The following is a 23,543-nucleotide window of genomic DNA, read 5'->3' as shown; positions in this document are numbered from 1 at the left end:
CCTGCCGGCGGCAGGGCTTACCGGCACACGATCCATGACGTACCCAGTACGTCATGGGTCGTTAAGGGGTTAAAAAAATACAAAGATGGCTTAAAAGTAACTAACTACAATAGGCCGGGCCTCTAAATATGAAAGTGTCCAGTACATTTAAGGAAAAGAAGCGTTTAGCCTCAGAATAAAAGGGTTGTTTTTTGTTTTTACAGTAAAAGCAGTGAGAACTCCGCTGCATGATTTTGGGATGAGAATTGGGTCCAGATGTCTCCTCTGAAGGGCAGAACATCACATCCATTTCATTGGCGGTGGGTAACTGATGAAGAGATTTGGGCCTCATGCGCACTACCATATAGCAGGACAGTACAACCTCTGTTGTAGGCCTAATACAACTCCCATACACTTATATGAGGCCTCTCATGGGGAAACAGATCCTTCTTTTTTTTTCTCTCAAGCGCCAAAAGATTACATCTTCTTCCGCCATATTACAAAGCTATTTTTGTAGGACGCAGTGCTTCTAAATTTCTTAGTAATACACCGCCATACAGAACACAGCCTGTCTGTAGCATGGTGCCCAAGGGATTCCTTGTTTCGTAGCATGGCCGCCTTATACTGTGTGATTGATTAATAAAGATTTATTACAAGTTAACCATTTCGTGCTTAGCTTGTCTTGTTATAACCATTATTTGAGCGATAAGGGTTTAGGCACATACCGATAAGCTCGTCCGGGCTTCTGTCTGTGAACTTCTCACACAGTCGAATAAAGGTTTCAGTGTTTTCTGGTGATGGACATTCCCCATGTCTGCAGAACAAAGAAAGAAGATAAAGAATTATGGATAATCAGGATTTGGATCACGGAAATAACACAGTGGAGTGTTTTGATGCCGTTTGGGCTCCTAGGGACATGTATTGGCTGCAAAGAGATTGTTAATGGATATGGTTATGAAAAGTGGTTCATGTAGAGTTATCAGATTGACACTGTTCTTTGGTAATTTATCTCCCCCCATTTTTTCCCCTTTTGGGTCAATGGCCCGTCTTGTCTAGACTTTGTTGACGTTTTATTGTAAACATGAGAGGTGAACTCTTCAGGGTTGATTATTCCCATTGTTGCTTATAGATTGTTTAGCAAAACTATATTGTATTGATTTTTATTATTTTGAGCTGGGCTGTTATTTTGTAAACTTAATTTTGAAAATTCAATATAAATTCAGTTCTAAAAAAAAAAAATAAAGAATTTGGATCACTTACTTTAGACTGTACTTTGCTCCTGCAAACTTCATTTTAATGTTCACTATTTATAACCTATAGATATCTTAACCTCCTCACCCCTAGGGCGATTTTCCGTTTTTTTGGGGGGGGGATTTTTGCTTCCCTTCTTCCGAGAGCCGCAACTTTTTTATTTTTCCGTCAATCTTGCCATGTAAGGGCTTGTTTTTTGCGGGACGAGTTGTGCTTTTAAATAAAACCATAGGTTCTACCATATGGTGTACTGGAAAACAGGAAACAAAAATTTCAAGTGCGGAAAAACTGCAAAAAAAGTGCAATCACACAATAGTTTTTGGGATATTTTATTCACCGTGTTCACTATATGGTAAAACTGGTATATCTACGTGATGTCTCAGGTCGGTGCGAGTTTGCAGACACCAAACATGTATAGGTTTACTTTTATCTAAAAAGAGGTTTAAAAAAATTCACAAGTTTGTCCCAAAAAAGTGGCACACTTTTTGCGCCCTTTTCCAAAACCCCGTAGTGTTCTCATTTTTCGGGATCTATGGCTCAGTGACTGCTTATTTTTTGCATCTTAAGCTGATGTTTTTAATGGTACCATTTATGCACAGATGCTACGCTTTGATCGTTTATTGCATTTTGCACAAAATTTGTGGCGACCAAAAAACTTAATTTTGGCGAGTGGAATTTTTTTGTTGCTACGCAGTTCACCGATCAGATTAATTGATTTTATAATATGATATATCGGGCATTTCTGAATGTGGCGATACCAAATGAGTATATTTTAAAAAATTTTAACCCTTTAATTTTCAATGGGCCGAATGGGGGTAATTTGAACTTGTTTAATTTTTTTAATATTTTTAACACTTTTTTTTTTATTGTTTATTTTACTAGGTCCCCTAGGGGGCTATAAGGGTCAGCTGTCTGATCGCTCTTCCATTTCTCCAGATCACAGCTACACAGCTGAGATCTGGAGAAAAGCTGCTTTATTCACACACTGTGCTCTGCTGGCAGTGAGAGAAAGTAACTCATGATAGCTACAAGAGTCATCACATGACCCTGTGCTAACATGGCTACCACCGAAAGTCACGTGGTCACATCACATGACTTCCAATGGCGCTAGGTAAGTAAAGGCTTACCGCGGCGCAATGTTACATCTCGCTGTCAGATTTGACAGGGAGATGTAAGGGGTTAATAGGCGCTTTTGGATAGCGATTCCACTCGCGCCTGGCAGGCACACGTCAGCTGTTGAAAGCAGCTGACATGTGCGCGGATCGCCTATGGCAGGCGGCGGGGATTGACCTCATACGATCCATGACGTACCCAGTACGTCATGTGTCGTGAAGAGGTTAAATGGGTTAAAGCAAAAAGAATTGACATGCTGCATATCTTGGTGCATCTTCAAAAACGCAGCCAAAAAAAAAAAATATATAGAAATCTCAGAAAACACAATAAAAGATGCACTGTGTGAACATAGCCTGCCCTAAAGCTTTCCTGGGGGTGTCAATATCAATACTGTAATATTAATGCATTAGGGTAGAATAGGGAAGAAATTAATATACTGTTACTATTTCTCTGCAATATGTGTATTCCACACATAGTTTAACAGGACGACAATATGTACACTTTCTGCAGCGCACATACATACAGAACCCTGTTGCAAGCACACACAGCTTGGGGCCGCGTCAACACACACACACAGCTCGGGCTCAACAAAACACACACACACACACACACACACACACACACACACACACACACACACACACACACAGCTCGGGCTCAACAACACACACACACAGCTCGGGCTCAACAACACACACACACAAACACACAGCTCGGGCTCAACAACACACAGCTCGAGCTCAACAACACACACACAGCTCGAGCTCAACAACACACACACAGCTCGAGCTCAACAACACACACACACAGCTCGAGCTCAACAACACACACACACAGCTCGAGCTCAACAACACACACACACAGCTCGAGCTCAACAACACACACACACAGCTCAAGCTCAACAACACACACACAGCTCAAGCTCAACAACACACACACAGCTCAAGCTCAACAACACACACACAGCTCGTGCTCAACAACACACACACAGCTCGTGCTCAACAACACACACACAGCTCGTGCTCAACAACACACACACAGCTCGGGCTCAACAACACACACACAGCTCGGGCTCAACAACACACACACACACAGCTCGGGCTCAACAACACACACACACACAGCTCGGGCTCAACAACACACACACACAGCTCGGGCTCAACAACACACACACACACAGCTCGGGCTCAACAACACACACACACAGCTCGGGCTCAACAACACACACACACAGCTCGGGCTCAACAACACACACACACACACACACACACACACACAGCTCGGGCTCAACAACACACACACACAGCTCGGGCTCAACAACACACACACACACACACACACACAGCTCGGGCTCAACAACACACACACACACACACAGCTCGGGCTCAACAACACACACAAACACAGCTCGGGCTCAACAACACACACACACACACACAGCTCGTGCTCAACAACACACACACACACACACACACACACACAGCTCGTGCTCAACAACACACACACACACACACACAGCTCGTGCTCAACAACACACACACACACACACACACAGCTCGTGCTCAACAACACATACACACACACAGCTCGTGCTCAACAACACACACACACACACACAGCTCGGGCTCAACAACACACACACACACACACAGCTCGGGCTCAACAACACACACAAACACAGCTCGGGCTCAACAACACACACACACACACACAGCTCGTGCTCAACAACACATACACACACACACAGCTCGGGCTCAACAACACACACACACAGCTCGGGCTCAACAACACACACACACAGCTCGGGCTCAACAACACACACACACAGCTCGGGCTCAACACCACACACACACAGCTCGGGCTCAACACCACACACACACACACACACACACACACACACACACACACACAGCTCGGGCTCAACAACACACACACACAGCTCGGGCTCAACAACACACACACACACACAGCTCGGGCTGAACAACACACACACACACACAGCTCGGGCTGAACAACACACACAGCTTATGCCACGTCAACACACACACACCAAGCCCGGGCCGCGTCAACACAAAAACTTATTTTGAAGTTCTTTCCGGACATAAAAGGTCCTTCAGCTAGCCAGGACCTTCATCATTTGATCAGCTTTAGTGAAGTGCAAGTGAAGGTAGCCTTCACTCCTGCCCTGTACCGTTTAGACTGCAGTGACAAGCTGTTGGGAGGAGAGCAAGAACTGTGCCATTACATAGTTTTCTGTGATCCAGAAGGACAACATAACAGTGGTCGCCTAGCTGCCTCTAGACTATACGAAGCACACCTTGTTTAGCAAGAGTTTGTTGCTAAAAGTGGATCTTATAGTCCAAAAATAAGGTACTTGCAATTCAAAATCCTCACTGTTCTCAAGAACGGATGGATTGTTGATTTTATTGCTTACACAAAACTATATGTGCAATCAAAGTGAACCATATGTTCAAGCTCTCAAAGTTTTAAGGTTCCCTCTTCAATACAGATTGTTCGACTCTCTTCGCAAAAGTAAAAATAGGATCTTGCTGCAGATTTAATTTCAAAGTGTTTATCGTATTTTTCGGATTATAAGACGCACTTTTCCTCCCAAAAATTTGGGAGGAAAATAAGGGGTGCGTCTTAAAATCCGAATATAGCTTTACCTGGGGGTCCTGTCTGTGCGGCGATCGAACGGGCGGGTGCCTGTGGCTACGTGCACCTGTGCTTGCGTGCGGGTGGCAGCCGGGTACCTGTGGCTGCGTGCGGGCGGCAGCCGGGTGCCTGCGTGCGGGCGGCAGCCGTGTGGCAGCCGGGTGCCTGCGTGCGGGCGGCAGCCGGGTGCCTGCGTGCGGGCGGCAGCCGGGTGCCTGCGTGCGGGCGGCAGCCGGGTGCCTGCGTGCGGGCGGCAGCCGGGTGCCTGCGTGCGGGCGGCAGCCGGGTAAATGTCGGTGCCGGCTGCCTCTATATGCGGGTGGGCTGGAATCCTCCTGGCTGCTACTCTGTGCGTACGGGCGGCTATGCAGAAGGTTACCCTGTGTTACAGTGTGTCCGCGATCCCTGTTTCAAATGATGGCGTTGGGAGCGGGCGCGGCGCAGATGGAGCTCTTGGATGAGATCTCCATCTGCGCATGCGCTGCTCCAGGCGCCATAATTTGAACCAGGACCGCAGACACTGGGACACTCACCGCACCAGCCAGCTGCACCACTCACCCGCCACCGCTGCTGCCGCCACCACGGACCCGCCGCACCTGCCACCACGGACCCTGCCGCACCTGCCACCCCGAACCCCTTCGCCAATGACCCGTTGCACCTGCCAGCACAATCTCTGCCTCCCGTGACCCCACTTCACCACCACTGCTGCCCCCCTCCGGTAAGACAACACCGGAGTATAAGACGTGCCCCATTTTTATTTTTTTACCTTTTTGTTATGTCTAAATTTGGGGTGCGTCTTATAGCGAAAAATACGGTATATGAATGATGAAAAGGATAAAATATTCACATGTAACTCACCCTTTGCACTGAAGCTTTATGTACTTTATTCCTTCCTTTTCTATATCATTCCGCTCATAGAACCTTGAAGTATTGGTTAAATCAACTAAAAGACCCATTTTTACCTACAAAAAGGAAAAGAAAGTGGAAAATTATTCTTATCCTCCAAATCTTCTGCTTAACATTAGAGTATAATTCACAATGACTTATTTTATTCATTTTTAGAATTCTTCAGTAATAAATGTTAGAAGCTACAATACATAATATTCAATACACCATAGTTTCACAGAACTGTGATTCCAAAAATATTGTATCTGTAAAAGGAAAGCAATCATCAAATTTATGCTGCCCGAACAACAGGCACCACGAATCAGACACGGACTGCCTTATTTCTGCATTACTCACTGCGTTGGTGAAAAGCCAAAGAGGGCGACTATGTGACTCAGATAACTGGTACAAGCGAAGTCCCCTATGCACAGACATAGAAAAAGACCTCTCAACCAAGGGGAGTGGGGCAAGGAGAAGCAACCAGGGACCTGCCTCCAACTAGTCCCCTGAAACGCATTGTCGCTCATCGGCTTTTTAGAGTCATCATAGTCAGTAGAGAAGAAGAAAGAAGGGGAAGAATTACATGCAAAAGAAACTATGGTCCCCATTCATCATTCCCATTGTCTTCTTGTCTAGTTTCTTTCCATTTTTGTTTGCTCTCTTTTTTTTTTTTTTATTTTTTTTTTTTAAGTCTCTTATACGTGTCTGTGTTTCGTTATTTTTTTTGTTTTGTTGTTTTTGTTTTATTTCCACCTTGTGAGCAAAGTTTAGTCATTCCAGATGTTTTCGCCAGAGTAATCAACTGCAATTTTTTTTTTTTTTTTTTTAAAAAAAGTCGCAATATTTGATGCAACCCACTCCAGTACCCCTGTATAGTGTATTTTTGAGTACACCAGTATTCTTGGGACAATGTTTACCGCTGTTTTTCGAAACGTGCAACTTTTAGGACCAATATAGTTGCTAAAACAGTTCAAGACCGAAAAAAGGAGGTTTTTTTTTTTACTTTACATGAAATTAATGAACCGCGTGCATGGTTGTGAAGAATTTGACGCCAAAAGTAGCATCTAACACCATAAGAACAAACAGTGACTTAAAATAAAACGCAAATGATGAATCAGGAACTACAAGTGATTCTCAATAAATTAGAATATCATCAAAAAATTAATTGCAGCTATTCAATACAAAAAGGGAAACACATATTATATAGTCATTACACACAGAGGGATCTATTTCAAGTGTTTACTTCTGTTAATTTTGATAATTATGGCTTACAGACAATGAAAACCCAAAAGTCATTATCTCAGAAAATTAGATTATTATATAAGACCAACTGAAAAAATTATTTTAAATTTAGAAATGTTGTACTACTGAAAAGTCTGTACGGTAAATGCACTCAATACTTGGTCGTGGCTTCTTCTGAAGGAATTACTGCATCAATGTGGCGTGGCATGGAGGTGATCAGTGGCACTGCTGAGGTGTTATGGAAGCCCAGGTTTCTTTGATAACAGCCTTCAGCTCATCTGTATTGTTGGGTCTGGTGTCTCTCATCTATCTCTTAATAATACCCTATAGATTCTCTATGGGGTTTAGGTCAGGTGAGTTTGCTGGCTAATCAAGCACAGTGATACTGTGGTTATTAAACCAGGTATTGGTACTTTTGGCTGTATGGAAAGGTGCCAAGTCCTGCTGGAAAATGAAATTTTCCCCTCCAAAAAGCTTGTTGGCAGAGGGAAGCATGAAGTGCTCTAAAATTTCCTGGTAGACGGCTGCTCTGACTGTGGTCTTGATAAAACACAGTGGACCTACACCATCAGATGACATGGCTCCCCAAACCATCAGATTGTGGAAACGTCACACTAGACCTCAACCAGCTTGGATTGTGGCCTCTCCACTCTTCCTCCAGACTCTGGGACCTTGATTTCCAAATGAAATGCAAAATTTACTTGCATCTGAAAACAGCACCTTGGACCACTGAGCAACAGTTAAGTTCTTTTTCTCCTTGGCCAGGTAAGACACTTCTGGTGTTGTCCATTGAACATAAGTGGCTTGACACAAGGAATGCGACAGTTGTATCCAAAGTCCTGGATACGTCTGTGTGTGTAGCTCTTGAAGCACTGACTCCAGCAGCAGTCCACTGCTTGTGAATTTCTCCCAAATTTTTGAATGGCCTTTTCTTAACAATCCTATCAAGGCTGCGGTTATCCCGGTTGCTTGTGTACCTTTTTCTACCACTCTTTTTCCTTCCACTCAACCTTCCATTGCTATGCTTGGATGCAGCACTCTGAGCAGCCAGCTTCTTTAACAATTACCTTTTGTAGCTTACCCTCCTTGTGGAGGTTGTTGTCAAGTCAGCGTCTATCCCATGATTGTACTGCCTACTGAACCAGACTAAGGGACCACTTAAAACGCTTAGAAAGCCTTTGTAGGTGTTTTGTAGTAATTATTCTCATTTTCTGAGATAATGACTTTTGGTTTATCATTGGCTGTAAACCATAATCATCAACATAAACAGAAATAAACCCTTGAAATAGATCACTCTGTTTGCAATTACTATATAATATATGCGTTTCCCTTTTTGTATTGAATTACTGAAATAAATCAACTTTTTGATGATATTGTAATTTATTGAGAAGCACAAGGAAAGAAGTTGTGTATCCAGCGTAATGGCAATAGGAAGGAGCGGTGGTGTATCTGGTAAAGAAAAAATGTAACAACCAATAGCTTCATAGGGCATAAATGACTACCTGTCCCCAGATATTAGAAAACTAGTGATCTAGTAATGGTTAAAAGAACTATGTACGAAATGAATGCGAATATTATAAAGAGGGCAACTGGATATAGATGTCCAGACCATGGGAGATCTCAACAAGAAGTGCAGTAAATGATGGTAATGTTTTGTGATTGGCGATGAACCGCAGATAAGTACAGCGAATTACAGGAGAGTTAAAGAAGTGTGTCAGAAACAGGGATTCGTCCCAAAAACTGAAGAGCAGCAGTATTCTCAAACCTTAAGACTCTTCAGGTAGTTTGACAGCATGTTCGGGTGAAAACGATTCTCCTCGGGAACCTGATCATCATATCTGGGACCCAGCATAGTCTTTAAAGGTAAGAATTTCCCTGTAAAGAAAAAAAGAGCAATGTGACGGTCACATTACTAAAAGGTAACAAAAGTGAACTCCTGAGAAAAGCCATTAGGAAAGCATTTTAACACGGCTAGCCTGTTATTGCATGACCTTCATAGCACTACTAACACATCACTAGGTCCCCTCACTACATGTGAAAAAGACCAAGTCCTCAGAGGTTAAAGAAGTGATTAAACAAATACCAATTATTTTTGCACTTTTGTTTTTTTAAATGTGACACTTTTCATTAGCAGCACAAATAAATTGTCAACTTTGTTCTGTGGGTCAGCACGAGCATGGCGATATCAAATTTATATAGTTTTAATACAGTATGAGCAATAAAATATTATTATGGGGAAAAAAAAACAAAAAACATCATCCGTTTGTGTTCCCATATGGTGACAGCCATAAGTGAAAAGGGTTGTCCACTAAGCGGACAACCCTTTGTCATTTACCATGTATGCTCCATTACAATAACAACGCTTATATTCTTCTATAGTGCCAATGCCGTTCCAGCGGTGTTGTGAGCCTCGGGAGAACGAGGGACATGACGTTTTTACATCACATGACCTTTGTGCCCAACCAGCGCCGGCTTCACTCTTCCCACCTTGGCACTGATTGGACACAGGACTTGTGTGACATACTAACGTCACGTGAGCCTCGGGGGAACGTGGGCTGACACCGATGGAATGGCACTGTAGGCAAATATAAGCATTGTTATTTTAATTGGGGCAAACATGGTGATTGAAAAAGTATTGTCTGAGTAGTGGACAACCCATTTACACATTTTTCGGCCACTGAAGCGACAGGAGGGCTTTTTTTTTTCCTCCAAGTGACAAGGTATAGTTTTTACTTGCTCATTTTGGGACACATATAACCATGTAATCACTTCCTATTACACTTTTTGTAAAGTGAAGCACACATAAATAATACAATAATTCTGGATTTAATTTATTTTTCACACTGTTCACCATGCAGTATAACTGACAGGATTTTTTTTTTCTACAGAGAGTGATATACTGTACAATAATGGACTTTGCCAAATGAATTCAGGTTTTTTTTATGTATTAACACTTTTAATAAAAACAAAACAAAACAAAAAACTTTTTTGTCACTAATACCTCTTATTTTATTTATAGACAGTTGGGTCAGTTTATGTGTGGTACAAGCCGTGTGTGTATTTTATATACATATATCTCAGCAATAATTATAATAATTTCACACATATATATTTTTTGATTTTTATTTTTACATCTTATTCTGGAGATATAACTTTTTATTTTTTGTTTACAGACCTCTATGAGGGTGTGTTTTCTGCATAAGCTGCATTGTTTATTGATAGAAGATTTTTCACCATTTTTATTACCTGGAATGAACAAATGGCAATTTTGGAGTAGTTTTTGCTCTTTTTTTGCAGCGTTTACTGTGCAGGATAATATACAGTTTTATTGTTCTGGTTATAATGGATGTGATGATACCCCATATCTGTCCTTTTAGAGTACATTTGTTTTGTTTATTAAAAATTGTATTCATAAAAGAAGGGAATTTTGTTACTTACCGTAAATTCCTTTTCTTCTAGCTCCAATTGGGAGACCCAGACAATTGGGTGTATAGCTACTGCCTCCGGAGGCCACACAAAGCATTACACTAAAAAGTGTAAGGCCCCTCCCCTTCTGGCTATACACCCCCCGTGGGATCACGGGCTGCTCAGTTTTAGTGCTAAAGCAAGAAGGAGGAAAGCCAATAACTGGTTTAAACAAATTCACTCCGAATAACATCGGAGAACTGAAAACCGTTCAACATGAACAACATGTATACCCGCAAAAAAAACAAAAATCCCGAAGGACAACAGGGCGGGTGCTGGGTCTCCCAATTGGAGCTAGAAGAAAAGGAATTTACGGTAAGTAACAAAATTCCCTTCTTCTTTGTCGCTCCTAATTGGGAGACCCAGACAATTGGGACGTCCAAAAGCTGTCCCTGGGTGGGTAACTTAATACCTCATGTTAGAGCTGCAAAACAGCTCTCCCTTACGAGGAGGCAACTGCCGTCTGCAGGACTCCTCTACCTAGGCCGGCGTTCGCCGAAGCGTAGGCATGCACCTGATAATGTATGGTGAAAGTGTGCAGACTCTACCAGGTAGCTGCCTGGCACATCTGTTGAGCCGTAGCCTGGTGACGTAATGCCCAGGACGTACCCACGGCTCTGGTTGAATGGGCGTTCAGCCGTGATGGAACCGGAAGCCTAGCAGAACGGTAGGCTTCAAGAATTGGTTCTTTGATCTATCGAGCCAGGGTGGATTTGGAAGCCTGCGACCCTTTGCGCTTACCAGCGACAAGGACAAAGAGTGTATCCGAGCGGCGCAAAGGCGCCGTGCGGGAAATGTAGATTCTGAGTGGTCTCACTAGATCTAACAAATGTAAGTCCTTTTCATACCGATGAACCGGATGAGGACAAAAGGAAGGTAAGGAGATATCCTGATTAATATGAAACGAGGATACTACCTTAGGGAGAAACTCCTGAATGAGGCGCAACACTACCTTGTCCTGGTGGAACACCAGGAAGGGAGCCTTGGATGACAGTGCTGCTAGCTCAGACACTGTCCGAAGAGACGTGATCGCTACCAGAAAGGCCACTTTCTGAGATAGTCGAGAAGGTGAAACATTCGTCAGAGGCTCGAAAGGCGGCTTCTGGAGAGCAAGTAGTACCCTGTTCAGATCCCATGGATCTAACGGCCGCTTGTACGGGGGGACGATATGACAAACCCCCTGCAGGAACGTGCGTACCTGAGGAAGTCGTGCTAGACGCCTCTGAAAAAAAAACACCAATAGCGCCAAGCCTTGCCCTTTAAGGGAGCCGAGCGACAAGCCCTTTTCCAACCGAAATTGCAGGAAGGAAAGAAGAGTAGGCAATGCCAATGGCCCGGGGGACACTCCTTGTACAGAGCACCAGTATAAGAAAATCTTCCACGTCCGTGGTAGATCTTAGCAGACGTGGGCTTCCTAGCCTGACTCATAGTGGCAACGACCCCTTGGGATAATCCTGAGGACACTAGGATCCAGGACTCAATGGCCACACAGTAGGTTCAGGGCCGTAGAATTCAGATGGAAAAAACGGCCCTTGGGACAGTAAGTCTGGCCGGTCTGGTAGTGCCCACGGTTGACCGACCGTGAGATGCCTGTCGCCAGAGCTCTTTGATCGCAATGAAAATCGGGACCTTGCTATTGTGCCGATTCTTGACACCCGTCCGGGTGCAGAGACCATTCTGCTGCGTCCACGCCCTGGTAACTGCGGATATGGTGTATGCTCTGTCTGCCACCCACAGCAGAATCCGGCGAACTTCCTGGAAGTCTCGCCGACTGCGTAGTCCGCCTTGGTGGTTGATGTATGCCACCTCTGTGGATTGTCCGACTGAATTCGGATCTGTTTGCTTTCCAGCCACTGCAGGAAGGCTTGTAGAGCAATATACACTGCCCAGAGCTCCAGACAATTGATCTGAAGAGTGGACTCCTCTGAAGAGAGTTCTTGATCGTCTGAGAAAGAGGGACGTTCCTGTGTAGGGACGTCGACTACTCCTCCCATTAGCGAAGAATGTTCCATTGAAGTGGACGCAGATGAAACTGCGTGAAAGGGACTGCCTCTGGATGAGGCGTCTCCTTGAAAGAGAGACTGCACCCCCGTCTGTAGTGAACGCTGTTTGTCCAGCGGACGCTTCACTATCGCTGAGAGAGTGTGAAAACTCCTTGCCAAGATATGCCAGCGATTGGGTTTAACTTTGAAAAGGTGAAGACCCACCCGAAACCCTGGAAAGTCTCCAGCGCCATGTTCAGGCTGTGTTGGCATGCCTCTTAAGAGAGTGCCTTGACAAGTAGGTCGCCTAAATAAGGGATCACAGAGTGACCCTGAGAGTGCGGGACTGCTCACACTGCTGCCGTGAAGTCGGTGAAAACCCGTGGGGCTGTCGCCAGACCGAAGGGTAGGGCTACGAACTGAAGATGCTCGTCTTCAATAACGAATGGTAGCAAACGCCGGTGTCCTGGAGCAATCGGCACGTTGAGATAAGCATCCTGATGTCTATTGATGCTAGGAAATCTCTTTGAGACATTGAGGCAATGACGGAGCGGAGGGATTCCATCCGGAACCGTCTGGTTTTCACGTGCTAGGTGAGCCGTTTTATGTTGGCACTACGACCAGATCGGAGTAAAAAGCGTATCTTGTTCCTGAGGAGGAACAGGGATTACTACTCTTTCTGCCTTCAGAAGAGCCTCGGCTCGGCCGGTGAGGAAGTTTTGGGACAAACTGTCTCTCATCCACCAGCCTTTGACCTGTGGCAGGTAAGTGTCGCTAAAGCGGGGGAGTCTGCGACCGATCGGGGACGCGGAGTGAGAGGGCTGAAAGTCATGAGGAAAACGCCGTGGTAGCGGTTCCTCCTGCTGCTTTCCCCGGGCGTGATGGAGCCCGCCAGGAATCTGCGCCCCTCTGAGCCTTTTGCGTCCTTTTGGACGAGGACCACTGGGACCTGCCCGAGCCTGGGAAGGACCGAAACCTCGACTGTCCATTCTCCTGTTGGGTTTTGTTTGATGTGGGCCGGGGTAAGGAAGAATCCGTACCCTTGTACAGTTGAATGATTACATCCAACCACTCACTAAACAGTCTGTCACCAGATAACGGCAACCTGGTTAAGCACTTTTTTGGAAGCAGCATCTGCTCCAATCCCTTAACCACTAGGCTCTGCGTAAAAACACGGAGTTGGCGGACGCCACTGACGTACGGCTCGTAGCGTCCAGGACAGCATTAACAGCTTGAGTCGCAATGCCGACATTGCGAGGTTAAGGACGCTACTGCGGCCAAGATGTACATGTGACAGCGTCCCCCTGCGCAATACTAGCTGAAATAGCTTGGAGTGCCTCTACGGCTGCGAATGCCGGAGCAACCGATCCGCCGATAGCTTCATAGACAGATTGCAACGAGAGGTATATCTGTCTGTCAATGGCATGTTTAAGTGAAGTCCCATCTTCCACTGCAACTATAGATCTAGCCGCAAGCCTGGAGATTGGGGGATCCACCTTTGGACACTGGGTCTAGCGCTTGACCACGTCAGGGGGGAAGAGACACCGCGTATCCTAAATACGGTTGGAGAAACTGTTATCGGGATAAGCGTGGAGATTCTGGACTGCTTCTCTGGAGTCAGAGTGACCAGAAAAATACTCAATATACACTTGAGATACTGAAAGAGGGATTTATCCTGCTGTGAAGCTGACTCCTCCACTGGAGGAGTTGAGAGGGAAATACCCAACTTTCCATTGATGGACGCTATAAGATTATTCACTATAGCGTCACCATCCGGTGCATCCGGATTGAGAGCGGTCTCAAGATCAGAGTCCTGAACAGCTACGTCTGTCCCCTGATACAGAGAGTACTCCTGTGGTGACCCTGACCAGTGATGAAGTCGAGGGCCGTTTCCATGGAGCTCGCTTAGGCCGTCTGGGACTGTCGTCCGTGTCAGAGCCTGCACCCTGGGATGTATGGGACCCCCCTGGAACCCTGATTTATTCCAAGTCAGGGTGGCCAGGGGCATTGAATCAACCTTGGCCAAGGTCTATCTGGACTGCAAAGTCTGTAAGCTATTAGTCATAATCACAGACAATATAGCAGCGGAAACTGCAACTCCATCCCTGTCCATGGACAGGAATCACAGGTGGTCTTTTGGCTACCTGTAGCGGAGACCCCGGTTGAGCAATTGCACATACTGGGGGCCCTGGAACCGTATCACGTGCAGTACAAGCAGCATAGAAAGCCTGTGCCTTGGCACCCCTGCTTTTTTGCTGTTGTTGTCTAGCCATCTAGGAGCATTAGCTAAGAATAGCGACCTTACAGTGAAAGCATACAAGCATGAAGTACAAATAAACACTTCAGCACATGTAGTACAAGCAGCTTAGAAAGCTTGTGCCTTGGCACCTTTGCTTTTCTGCTGCTGTTGTCTAGTTATTCAGGAGCATTAGCGAAGAATAGCTACATACAGTGAATGTATAGCATACACGCATGAAAATAAACACTGCAGCACATGCAATCCAAGCAGCATTGAAAGCTTGTGCCTAGGCACCCTTGCTTTTCTGCTGCTGTTGTCAAGTTATCTAGGAGCATTAGCCAAGAATAGCGACATACAGTGAATGTATAGCATACAAACATGAAAATAAACACTGCAGCACATGCAATTCAAGCAGCATTGAAAGCTTGTGTCTTAGCACCCTTGCTGTTTGCTGCCGCTGGCTAGCCATCTAGGCGGGTAGACAGCCAAGAATAGCCATTACAGTGCCATGTATAGCATACAAGCCCAAAGGACACATGACACTTCAGCACATGCAAGACAAGCAGCATAGAAAGTCTGTGCTTTAGCACCGCTGCTTTTTAGCTGCTGTTTCTAGGCCTGCATCCTGAATAGCGACTTTACAAAAGTACAGCAGGAGACTTCGGCATTAGTGGGTCAGCACTGCAGCTGCCGCTTACCGCCCGCACAAAAGCAGGTGTGTGGCGCCTCCTGTGACTGCTAGCTCAGCGCTTGTCTCCGTTTTCCCGCTCTGCGTGCCGGAATGGCTGCCGGCGTCCAGAGAAGAGGGGCGGGCCGAGGGCGTGCCCGAGACAAGAGCGGGAACCCGGCGTCCCACTGAGTCTAGTGAAGGGGGCTGGAGAATGCAAAGCAGACTCCAGCTCCCTGCGCTGACTTACTGTACAGCGTCCCGCCCCTTCCCTGACTGGCAGGGCTGGGGGCGGGAACGAAAGGAAAACTAGGCCGCAAAGCCGGGGACTCGAGTAATAAGCGCGGCCGTCCTATGTGCACGGCCGGCGCGGAAGTCCCCGGCGCACCACAAGTCCCAGCCGCGCCACAGTGTAAAACACCCAGCAGCGGCCGGCGCGGCAGTTCCCAATACATAAATTCACTCAGCAAAGCTGCAGTGAATAATAGCACAAGCGCTCCGCGCTGTTGTCCCCGGCGCACTAACACTCCCAGCAATGCTGGTGCGTGTGTGCGCGATGTGTACGGGGACACAGAGTACCTTAATGTCGCAGGGCCCTGTCCCTGAGGATACCCAGCTCCAAATCCAGCAGGTTCTCTGGGTCTGTGGATGGAGCCCGGTCTCAGTGCCTGGAGACCGGTAAGATCCCACTTCACCCAGAGCCCTGAGGGGGGATGGGGAAGGAAAACAGCATGTGGGCTCCAGCCTCCGTACCAGCAATAGGTACCTCAACCTTACAAACCGCAAGTGGGGTGAGAAGGGAGCATGCTGGGGGCCCTATATGGGCCCACTTTTCTTCCATCCGACATAGTCAGCAGCTACTCCTGACTAAACAGTGGAGCTATTGCATGGATGTGTGCCTCCTTCGCACAAAGCTTGAAAACTGAGCAGCCCGTGATCCCACGGGGGGTGTATAGCCAGAAGGGGAGGGGCCTTACACTTTTTAGTGTAATGCTTTGTGTGGCCTCCGGAGGCAGTAGCTATACACCCAATTGTCTGGGTCTCCCAATTAGGAGCGACAAAGAAATAAAGTTTTTTATTTAAACACTGAAAAAAAATGTATATTTTATTTTACAATATTTATTAGTTCTACAACAGGGTCTTGAACATGTGATCCTAAGATCTTGTAGCTAATACACTGTGCCACTGAAGTAGCGCCATGCATTATTTAGTCTACCACTATTATATAAGCTAGCAGATTGTGCTTCACCAGTCTTTGTGCCAAAAGATTGTGTTTCTTCAGCCTTTTTCAAGAACAACCGTCAGTACCGGTAATCGCATAGCAAAAGGACAATTGATGGATCTATTAACATATGAGCTATAGTAAATCCAGAGGCCAATATTCAGCTTTTGATTGGCAAACACAGCCATCAGCTCCCCAAAATCGTATCGCAGTGAGCCAATAGGTTGACAGAGGAAGCAATCTCCCTCTGTCAAATTCCTGACATGCAGCACTCACTCCCTACTGGTAGCTGAGGGACGTCTGGGATCATACTCCCGAGATGATCCCCTTTTCACACCCTTACAGAAGCTGACACAGTTCATTAGAATGTAAAAAGGCTGTAAAGTGATAAGATCAGATTAGTAGGGAAATGAGCTGGCAGATTTTTGTCGTAATTTACACCACTTTGTGACTTTTTTTTTTTACTATATCTATTATGTTAATAGTTGGAGGTGGAACCAATAGTAAGTCCTCCTCTTTTTTTGCAATAAGACTAGTGCAAGTGACGCAAATCTTAATATTAGAAAGCTATTTGTGTTCTTATTATACCATGATTAAAGGGATGCTCTGAGGCTTTAATGATGATGATCTATCCATAGGAGTCAAGGGACCATGGCACACCAGCACCGCACTATACATTGTGCCTAGGCCACATATGGAAGAGGCTCTGCACAGAATTCATAATCAAAAGAGGTAATAATAAAACTATTATTGAATATAACAGTAAAAAAAAAGTAACAGGAGATTTCATGATCGGGTCAGGTCTAAAGGCAGAAACCCTGAAAACTGGAAGTCATGCCGAGAGAAGAATGAACATGAGAACAAACATTGTGGTAATAGTCAATCTACATGCACATTTGTTTCACTGTCACTGCACAATTGACCAGTAGGTTAGCTCAGTGGTTAGCACTGTTACTTTGCAGCAGCTTTGAGTTCAAATCCCACCAGAAAAGACATACTATTAAGGATTCAGATTGTGAGCCCATCAGAGATGATAGCAGCCCCCCTTTTTAAGTTCCTTTGTAAAGGTCTCTTCATGGCATTTTCCACATGGTTTGAAGGCCAGTCGCTACCTATCATTGTGTCGAAGACAAACGCAAGTCATCTTGTATTGGCAATAGTGTCGGTGAGCGGTGCTATTGCGGTCCGCTCATCCTCATCATGTGACCTCCCGGCTCCATGGTCTCTGATGTCCGGTGACGTCACGTCAACTTCCAGGTGACCTGATTTCACTGAGGCAGGAACCAGTCTCTGTGAGTGACTGGGCTGTGGGAGAAGTTTCACCGCTCATCACAGCCCAGCAGCGCTCCTGCTTGCGGTGCCTGCAGTCAAGGAGAGAGCAGGGAGATACTGGGCCGTGACGCTGGACTGTGATGAGCGGTGAAACACTGCCCAAAGCACAATCACTTACAAAGACTGGGGCGGCCTCGGTCGTGTCAGGTCAATTGGAAGTTGACGTGACATCACCGGACATCAGAGGTCACGGAATCCGGAGGCCACGCTATGGGGATGAGCGGATCGCAATAGCGCCACTCACGGGCACTATTGCCAACACAAGGTATTTAAGAGAAGCCTTGTTTCTCAACTTTATATCAATGTGGCCAGTAATGTTAACTAGTGAACCACCCCTTTAAACATGCAACCATTTACTGCAGCGTCTATGGACTGGTCTCCCATAGAGCCCATCTTGCATGCTATTAATAGGCACTTGCAAAGGGAGCTGCCAGGAGTGGATCTTGATGACGCTTGCCAAGTGTATTCATGGCAGAACATTCCTCATCCATTAATAACCTCATTGATAAAAAGCCAAAGCATATAAGTAAAAGGATTTCTGCAGGCGGTGCTCATACTCTATACAAAGTAAATTGAGACGCTTTGAAAACCTTCTTTTGGTCTCGTTTTTTCTTTAAAATGTCTGCACATTCTGGGATTTTCATGATTCCACTATGTTTCCCTTTTTGATGTTCTAGTTTCAATGTTGAGGACTGTATGTTGTAGTTCAAGAGTAAGCAGTAGTGGAACAATGAAAAGGGGGTGCTGATAAAGGCTCTTGAAGCTGCTCTTTTCTGCTTGGATGTTTTTGAGGGGGTTTTATTATCATATTATGAAATAAAGGACTCAGATTTTCTATCTTTGAAGACACATGCTGAAACTTCCTTTTCACGTAACCATATAATTTTGCTGTGGCATTCATTAGCCGGCTGGGATCCTTTGGCCTCAGACCAGTGGCTAGGTTATATCAGGCGAGTATGAATCAGACTAGAAACACCGCCAATGATCACATTTTCAGCTCTAGCAGAGGCCGGATGTAATGTTGGGCAGAGCCAGAACCGCACAGTTCCATTCATGATGTGGTGACCGATCCCTGGATCTGCAGCTCACCTCCGCTTCACTACAATACGAGTACACTACACGGCCACTACACAGTAAGGCCGGTGTCACACGTGTGATTGCCTCGCGTGTATCTCGGTGCATCACCCGTCACAGACTCATACTCTCCTCACAGGAGCGGGTTGGTTGCATGCATCTGTATGCAGCTGAGACGCTCCGGTGAGGAGAGTGTGAGTCCATGACAGGTGATGCACCGAGATACACGCGAGGCAATCACAAGTGTGACACCGGCCTAAATGGAGCTCTGCTCATTGTTTACATCTCAACAACAGTGCTGAAAGCAGCTGACCATTGGGGGTACCAGGTGTCAGACCCCCACCAATCTGATATTCATCACCTATTCTAGTCTGACCAAGGCAAACAGGACATTGCCCTCCATTGAATGAATGATGGCCTAAGGACACATTTGCTCTCCTGGAACATTTGTCAACCGGACAAACCAAGGTGTGCTAATCCACCTTTACCAACACAAGCCTAACTCTGGACATGAGGTGCGTAATATGGTATTCTGGAGATCGCAAGATAAGACAATTCTGCAGGAATGACTCAAATGAAAACCATCAGTTACGGTACGTTCACACATCAGGTTTTTGCTGTGCGGCACAATCCGGCGCTTTTCTGAAAAACCGGATGCGGCAACAGCTGTCGTCGAATCCGGTTTTTCTCCCATAGACTTGCATTAGCGCTGGATTGTGCCGCATGGCCTTGCATTGCATCCGTTTTTTGCCGTATGCGGCATATTTAGCCGGTGCGGCAACCGGAAAAAAACGTTGCATGCTGCGTTTTTTGCTTCAGCGAAAAAAACGCATCGTGCCGGATCCGGTGCAATGCGGCGCTATTTACAATGCAAGTCTATGGACGCCGGACGCGGCAACGCATCCGTTTTTTTCACCGCATCCGTTGCATAGGTTTTTGAGTCGGATTCGGCCAGACAGAAAAAAACTGATGTGTGAACTTAGCCTAAGGCAAACAGCCGTAATTCACAAACTAATGAGTACCCTTCAAGATCAGTCATTCTCAAACAAGTACAACTTAGTAGAATAGGAGTCAATAGAACTGAATATGAGTACAAATTTATATCCGTACAATCATTATTATAGGCATTCTCCATAGCTTCATTTCAGCCAGTGAAACGCCATTAAAAGGGAACCTGTCATTTTTAAAACCGTATCTAATCTGTGGGCGAGATGTTATAGAGCAGGAGGCGCTGATCAGATTGAGGGTCATTTTGGTGGGAAAAGTTTCAGTATAGCTTGTATTTTATTCATTGAAATCCCTGGTGTTTGTATACATACTAGTCCGGTGGGCGGTCCTACTCAGTGATTGACAGACTTCCTGTATGACTGTGCAGCAGAGATCGCTGTCATCACTGAGTAGGACCGCCCACTGGACCTCTGTATACAAACTCCAGAGATTTCAATGAATAAAATACATTATACTGAATCTCTTCCAACAGTCCTATATATCATTCTGCTCAGCTTCTCCTGCTCTATACCATGGTGTCGACAGATCAGATTGCATGTACAATGTGACAGGTTCCCTTTAAGACTGCATTCACACATCTCTTGCACGTCCATGTGCTATTATTAAAACTGATAGCACACTACCCATAGAGTTTCCCTTCCGTTATAAACGCAGATCCGTGTCTGGACTGTGAGACTTAGAATATGTCCTTTTCTCATTTATTTCAGGATCAAACTTGGCCATGAAAGTCTATGGGGAATCGTAGAAAATTAACAAAACCAAAAAGATGTACAGTGTTCCATCTGGTTTTCAGGCATTTTTAGCTCATCCATTGCAAAGATTCAAAGGATAAAAAGTGCAGTTTATGTCCCTCAGATAAAAAAAAAAAAAGCAAATGGAATAGAAATGATACAGGAAAAAAAAACACGTTTTCCAATGTGTAAAAACAAAAACAGATGTGTGAACAGAGCCTGGATGCCATAAACGTGGCGCAGTCTGCTGCAGGCACAACTACATTATGATAGGTTTCTTTTTACTTGTGGTACAGATCTGGTTGTTTTCTGTTTCAATGTATCAGACCAATAAACATCATGCTTTCACTGGTTTGCCATCACCAAGAATGTTCCATGACCACACAAAGATCTTGACAACTGAGTGCAGAAGAAAAGCCGGCTTCAGTGTAATGAGTGGGATCTATGGCTCCCCTGATCGGACCACCATAACGGGAGGATGGATCTATGGTTCCCCTGATCGGATCACCATAAGGGGGGGAATCTATGGCTCCCTTGATCAGAGCACCATAAGGGGAGGGGGGGGGGGAATCTATGGTTCCCCTGATCGGACCACCATTAGGGGGGGGGAATCTAGGATTCACCTGATCAGCCCACCATAGGGGGGGATCTAGGATTCCCCTAATCAGCCCACCATAAGGGGGGATCTAGGATTCCCCTAATCGGCCCACCATAAGTGGGGGATCTAGGATTCCCCTAATCAGCCCACCATAAGGGGGGATCTAGGATTCCCCTAATCAGCCCACCATAAGTGGGGGATCTAGGATTCCCCTAATCAGCCCACCATAAGTGGGGGATCTAGGATTCACCTGATCAGCCCACCATAGGGGGGGATCTAGGATTCCCCTAATCAGCCCACCATAAGGGGGGATCTAGGATTCCCCTAATCAGCCCACCATAAGTGGGGGATCTAGGATTCCCCTAATCAGCCCACCATAAGGGGGGAATCTAGGATTCCCCTAATCAGCCCACCATAAGGGGGATCTAGGATTCCCCTAATCAGCCCACCATAAGGGGGGGATCTAGGATTCCCCTAATCAGACCACCATAAGTGGGGGATCTAGGATTCCCCTAACCAGACCACCATAAGTGGGGGATCTAGGATTCCCCTAATCAGACCACCATAAGTGGGATCTAGGATTCCCCTAATCAGACCACCATAAGTGGGATCTAGGATTCCCCTAATCAGACCACCATAAGTGGGATCTAGGATTCCCCTAATCAGACCACCATAAGTGGGATCTAGGATTCCCCTAATCAGCCCACCATAAGGGGGGATCTAGGATTCCCCTAATCAGCCCACCATAAGGGGGGATCTAGGATTCCCCTAACCAGACCACCATAAGTGGGGGATCTAGGATTCCCCTAATCAGACCACCATAAGTGGGATCTAGGATTCCCCTAATCAGACCACCATAAGTGGGGGATCTAGGATTCCCCTAATCAGACCACCATAAGTGGGATCTAGGATTCCCCTAATCAGACCACCATAAGTGGGATCCAGGATTCCCCTGATCAGCCCACCATATAGTTCTGTAAAGCTTCACTAGCAGTGTGGGGCATGGGAGTGATGCAATGACCCTGTGATCTAGTGCCCCTGACACCAGTACATACGGGTCACAGCACCTCCTGCTGTGCACACGTGACTACCAGCCGTCCCTATACACGGTGTATACACACAGGCAGCTATGTCAGCAGATGACGATGTCTGAGAACCCCGGACGACACGTGACTGCTGAGGGCTTGCTGGCTGGATAGTATTCGCCCTGGTCTGAGAAGGCAGGCAGATGCAGAAATGACATCCACAGTGTAGTGTCACCCACTCGAGCCCTGCTGCAGCCATTTACCTGCCACCGGCTGTCCCCTGCGAGGGCAGTTCAGCCATCTGGGTGGTATCTTGTTATGAGCCATGCGGATGGAGGCAGGAGGAGATTACACTGATATTATTGTTCCTGAAGGCTCAGCCGTCACGTGACCCCTCCCAGAACCACTCACAGCGGCGAGCTCACACAGTGACGTCACCCCCTTACGTAACGGAACAGGGCTCCCACCGGGATCCCGCGTCTCACAAACCCCATTCAAAGTGGTGCACTCGGCCCACAATGCACAGCGGAAACCCTCTCAGTGAGGGTGCTTCCGGGACGCGGAAACTTCCGGTGGAAATCCTACCTGGGTGTAGGAGGGTGACACCTGGCGAGTAACAATGGAACTGCAGGATAGCAGGCTGGCCGCCATTCTAATGTGCGAGTGCTTGTGTGATGAGATTTGGGCCGTGTGTCCCCGTATGTAATACCTGGAAGGGCGCAGTGACGTCATGGCTCACTGGACTGGCTGTAAACAGGTGCCCAGACGTGTGGTTGCTACTGGCAACTCCTGTGTCCGTGTCTTGAGGTCACCTGCAGACAGGACAGACTGGCTCTCAGCACTGGGCACTGTAATGAGCTGTATACCTCTGTGGTATGGGACAAGATGGCACTGGCGTTTTCCTCAGAAGTGACCAGCTTTTCATTGACATTACTGCCAGTTATGGTGTCACACGAGCGTCCTGGAAAGGAACCTGTGGGGTTAATACCAGAACTATTCAGGGGGATAGAGACAGGCGCCATCCGTCACCTGACGACCAGTTTGTACTTTTGTGTATCCTTGTCCGGGCACAGAG

The 23,543-nt window shown here is 46.3% G+C and overlaps 1 protein-coding gene across 2 annotated transcripts in view; it reads right to left on the bottom strand.

The window, feature by feature from the left end:
• The window catches only part of RNGTT (RNA guanylyltransferase and 5'-phosphatase), a 668,054-nt gene extending 645,063 nt beyond the window's left edge, over positions 1-22,991 (bottom strand). Inside the window, exons 1-4 of one of the 2 annotated variants that reach the window (XM_075338411.1) lie at positions 22,732-22,991; positions 8,891-9,000; positions 5,857-5,960; positions 705-793 (exon numbers count right to left, since the gene is read on the bottom strand). In XM_075338411.1, coding sequence (XP_075194526.1) covers positions 705-793; positions 5,857-5,960; positions 8,891-9,000; positions 22,732-22,795 — 367 coding nt within the window. In that variant the 5' untranslated portion in view covers positions 22,796-22,991. Of the gene's footprint in view, positions 1-704; positions 794-5,856; positions 5,961-8,890; positions 9,001-10,300; positions 10,342-22,731 lie in introns of those variants that run through there. The other variant, XM_075338412.1, reaches the window with a different exon arrangement.
• Between the last annotated feature and the right edge of the window lie 552 nt (positions 22,992-23,543).

This window comes from Anomaloglossus baeobatrachus, chromosome 3 (genome assembly GCF_048569485.1).
Source record: "Anomaloglossus baeobatrachus isolate aAnoBae1 chromosome 3, aAnoBae1.hap1, whole genome shotgun sequence".
NCBI classification, from domain to species: domain Eukaryota; kingdom Metazoa; phylum Chordata; class Amphibia; order Anura; family Aromobatidae; genus Anomaloglossus; species Anomaloglossus baeobatrachus.
The sequence above is the reverse complement of the archived record's forward strand: the minus strand, read 5'-3'. Positions and strand labels throughout refer to the sequence as shown.